This window comes from Carlito syrichta, unplaced genomic scaffold, assembly GCF_000164805.1.
Source record: "Carlito syrichta isolate Samal-C Ts95f unplaced genomic scaffold, Tarsius_syrichta-2.0.1 Scaffold309823, whole genome shotgun sequence".
NCBI lineage: Eukaryota > Metazoa > Chordata > Mammalia > Primates > Tarsiidae > Carlito > Carlito syrichta.
The window spans coordinates 166,446-171,149 of NW_007253919.1; the positions used below are offsets into that span (position 1 = coordinate 166,446).

The following is a 4,704-nucleotide window of genomic DNA, read 5'->3' on the forward strand; positions in this document are numbered from 1 at the left end:
AAAAAAAAAAAAAAAAAAAAAAAAGTCATGGAGCAACTTAAAGTTCTAACAAAAAAATTATTTCCAGTCTAGAATTAATTCTAAACAACCAATCAAGCTTGAAAGTAGCATAGTTGGCTGGGTGCAGTGGCTCAAGCCTGTAATCCCAGCACTTTGGGAAGCAGAGGCAAGAGCACCGCCTGAGCTCAGGGGTTTGAGGCCAGCCTGAACAATATGGCAAGACCTCGTCTCTACAATAAAACAAAAATTATCTGGACGTGGTAGCACACGCCTGTGGTTCCAGCTACTTGGAAGACTGAGGCAGAAGAATCACCTGAGCCCAGGTGAAGGAGGCTGTGGTGGTCAGGAGCATGCCACTGCACTCTAGCCTGGGCGACAGACTGAGATTCCAACTCAAAAAAATTTAAAGAATTAAAAAACAAAAAAAAAAGCAGCATAGTTACTTTTAGGAAAGAAAAAAAGAAAAAAGTTCCCGCCATGCATCCTTCCTCAAAAAGTTATGAGACAATTTAATCTCATTTTGTGAAACACTAAGAAAGACGTCAACATGGGATCTGGGCAACAGGGAATCCAATACAGAAGAGAGATAAGGGAACAGTCAGAATGGTGGTGATGATGGAAGCGCCTACATTTACAACTGGAGCAGGTCGGAAGGCAAAGATGGTCTTTACGGTCTTTCAGAAGGTGAAAGTGAAAACCTAATGAATCGAAATATTTTGGGAGATGACAGGCAACTCTGAAAGTTTAGAGTCAAATTAGTGGTAAGTACACAAACAGGTAAGCAACAAGAAAAGATGGCAATTATTAACGGCAGGGAAAACAAGTAGTGCAGGAAAAGCAATCAGTTCATAACACAGTTCGCTGAGAAAATGGCATTCACATTGTCATTAGAAAAAAGTGGACACTGAATACTGTTCTAACCAAAACTGGACGAAACACAATGGCAGGCTGGGAGTTGGGGAAGCCCTGAAGGTGGAACGAAAGGTGTATAGAAGGACAAAAGAGACCTGCCACCCAGGGGGTCCATCAACAGACAACAGAAATACCAAACTGAAAAAGGGACGAGGTTTCCTCTGGGGAGGACTGAAGAGGGATGAGGGGTGATGGAAACAGTTTTCAAACCGGGCCTTTTGGCAATTCTTGACTATATTTAAGGACATGCTCGCGTCACTGAGCCAAATGAGTACTCTGGCTGTCGGCACAAGACCAATGACCGCGGACGGAGCAAGACCAGGAAAGCCCACGAGGAAGCTGGAGAATCCCAGCAACGGCTAATGGTGGCCCCGGTGAAAGGTGACACTGATGACCAGGTAGGTGGTCAAGAAGTAATTTTCCACGTAGACACAACAGCACGTACTGACTGAACAGACTGCAAGATAGAGAATAAGGGTGGTTCCTGGGCTGGGGTGGTGTTTTGTTTTGCTCTTCGGTTTCGCCTTTCACCAGGAATCGTCTGGGTAGAGACACTTTTAACAAGATGGGTACGTCTGGGGAAGCAGCAGGATGGAGACGGGCAGGTGTGTTTGAGAAGATTCGTTTCGCTCCACTCCGCTTGAGATATTTATCCAAAGCAAGGATAAACGACTCTCACAGCAGTGTTGTGAGACTCAAGGAAAGTTCTGGGAGGAGGGCAATGGGCAGACGCAGCAGAGGCAAAGTGCAACACCGTGGGAACGTTCTAGCAATCGGAACTTTCTACCAACCAGGCAGAAAGTGGGCCGGGCGTGGTGGTGGCTCCCTCGGGCCAAGAGGAAGGAAACCTCGGCGCTCAGAGCGCCGTCCACAAGGTTCCCGAAGCAGCGACGTCGTCCGGGGACCAAGCGCCCGCGTCCCCAGAGGTAGGGCCGAGTTCACGTGCCCGTTCCCGCGCTCCCCCGGGAAGCGGTTGCACGGAATGTCCCCGCGCACACGGCGCGAGCCAGGGAGGCCAAGGATGCTGGGACCGAGGGCCGGGACGCTCGAGAACGGGCGCCGTGGGGACCCCCGGGCCACCGGGCCGACGCTCGCGGGGACCAGGCGCGCCTCACGTGAGGTGTGGGGCGGGGCGATCCACTTCTCGCCTCGGGCGGAATCGCTCACCCGACGGCACGTAGTCCTCGTCCTCCTCCGAGGTGGAGAAATCTTCGGAGTCGAATTCTTCCATGTTGCGGCCGCCCTGCGCCAGCCGACTCGCAGCACCACAGCAACGGCACCGAACGGCAAAGCGCTAAGGCGAGACCATAGAGCTAAGGCGTCGGCAGCTAGGGCGGCCCGACCGCGTCCTGCACATGCGCAGAGAGTGCTGCGTGGTCGAAATACGACACTTCCGGCCGGTGCCACTGGGTTTGACACTCCTGCGGCCCTTGTGGGGGCACAAACCGGACCGGAAGCGGTGCATGTTGGAACTTGTAGTCTTCGGCGCTACCTTCCCGCCTTGCTTTAGTAAGTATGCTTAAATAAAATCACATGCCCATGGAAATACAATTGACCTTCATTATTCATAGGCTCGTGTTTTCAAATTCACCTACTCTCTTAAATGTGTAACCCCGAACATCATAATCTGAGGACTTTCTGGGATTATTCCCGAGCATGCGCTGAAGGGGAAAACTGTGCTGAGGTGCCGGTTCTTAGCTGAGGTTAAGCAAGGCAGCAGCTCCGCCCGCATTTTTCTGCTTTTTGTTGACGATTTTGCTGCTAAAAATGGCCCCCAAGCGTCGAGCTGAAGTGCTGTCTTGTGTCCCTAAGCGCAAGAAGGCTGTGATGTGCCTTTTGGAGAAAATACGCGTGTTAGATAAGTTCCGTTCGGGCATGAGTTACAGTGCGGTCGGCCGGGAGCTCAATGTGAACGAATCCGGTACATCAAGAAAATGGAAAAGGAAATTCGCCGATCCGTGCGCGAGGCCGCTTCGGAAAGCGTCCAAGTAACCTCTATAGTGTGTGATGAAGCTGTGGAAACGATGGAAAAGCGTCTGCCTTTGTGGATTCACGAGATGACGAGCGAGAAAATAAACATAGTGGACAACATTGTTGTGAAACTGAAAGCCAAAGAAATTTATGGTCACGTTGCCCAGGGTCAGAGAAATGTTAAACCTTCTTGGCGAGTGCTGGCAGGCTCGCACGTTTCAAAAGGCAATACGGGGTGAAAAATGTTAACTCGGTGAGGCAAGTTCTGCAGAGCAGGAGGCTCCGGAAAAGTTTAAAAACTACTTGCTAAGTGTTATACAGGAAAAGAGTTATGTGGAGGAGCAGGTTTTCAATGCTGGTGAGACTGGCTTATTTTACTAGGATGTTGGCAAACGTACCTATGTAATGCAAATGGCCTCCAAACCCCCTGACTTGAAATCTTTCCAAGAACATGCAGTCTTGCTGTTGTGCGCCAATGCCAAGGGCGACTTTAAGTGCAAACCCCTAATGGTGTACAGAACCCAAAATCCACAATCACTTAAAGGGAAAACAGCGAACCATGTGCCAGTCCATTGGAGGTGGAACAAAAAAACGTGAATGAAGTCCGATTGGTTCCACAGCTGCTTCATCCCAAAAGTTGAACACTATCTCCAGAGCAGAAACCTTGCCTTCAAGGTTTTACTCATCTTGGACATTGCCATGAAGAAAATGCACACCCCCAATGCAGAAGTGCATTTTTGGCCCCCAAACAATACACCTCTCATCCAACCCCTCAATCAAGGCATAATAAAAGCTTTCAAGGCTCACTACACGAGAGAGCTTCACACCAAGGCCTGTGAGGTTCTCAAGGCCAACAAGGAAACCACCATGATGGACTACTGGAAGTCAATCACTATACACAGCGTTATTGATTATGTTGGCTCAGCCTGGGACAGCATCAAGCAGTCTACTATCAGTAACTGCTGGGGAAATATTTGACCTGACTGTGTGGAAAATCTTGAAGACTTTGAAGGTATTACAGAAAATACAAAGAACATTGTCAAAAACATGATGCATACCGCACTGCAGGTAAGTGTGATGACATGAAGGAAGAAGATGTGGAGGAAATTTTGGTAGAGAAGGCAGTAGAACCAACCAATGAAGACCTGAATGAGATGGCAAAACAAGGCGCTGGAACCAGAGATTATAAGGATGGTGATGAAAGTCGGCCTAGGGCTTCAAGAATGGTTCCCCTCATGGCAACCAAAATATCAGAATGGAATTTTGCCTTGGAAAAAAATTTTAACGACATAGAAGAGTGTGACCCCAAGTTTGATCGCAGCCTCAAATTTAAGTGCTTAACCTCCACTGCATTTGCCCCTTATACCAAGATGCTTAAAGATTTGAGGCAGAAAGCCAAGCAGACAAGGCTGACACAATTTTTCAAGCCAGTTTGGGAGGGAACATTGTCCACTCTACCAACTAGTGGCCAGGACCAGACTCCTAAGGTAGAACTGCCATTTGTCAACATGTCACACTCTTCCTCTTCTGCAGAATAAATTCCACCAAATCTCCTTTGGTTTTTATGGGACAAGCCAAGGTGAAGAGATTTAACCACACTGTGCACTTCCGCATCATATCCTGTAGCTCCATCAACCGTAAGATTTTAGTTAATGTTTTTATACAACTTTAAATGATCTATTGTTAATTTTTTTCACTTTATTTGTATTACTGTACTGTATGATATATGTGTATGGGCCGAGTGCAGTGGCTCACACCTGTAATCTCAGCCCTTTGGGAAACTTGCTTGAACCCAGGAGTTCAAGACCAACATGGGCAACA

The 4,704-nt window shown here is 48.2% G+C and overlaps 1 protein-coding gene across 2 annotated transcripts in view; it reads right to left on the reverse strand.

Annotated features, from left to right (window-relative positions):
* Positions 1 to 2,311, reverse strand: part of CFDP1 (craniofacial development protein 1) — a 150,366-nt gene extending 148,055 nt beyond the window's left edge. The window contains exon 1 of one of the 2 annotated variants that reach the window (XM_008067909.1): positions 2,080 to 2,311. In XM_008067909.1, coding sequence (XP_008066100.1) covers positions 2,080 to 2,143 — 64 coding nt within the window. In that variant the 5' untranslated portion in view covers positions 2,144 to 2,311. The remainder of the gene's footprint in view (positions 1 to 2,079) is intronic. The other variant, XM_008067910.1, reaches the window with a different exon arrangement.
* Positions 2,312 to 4,704: the final 2,393 nt, after the last annotated feature.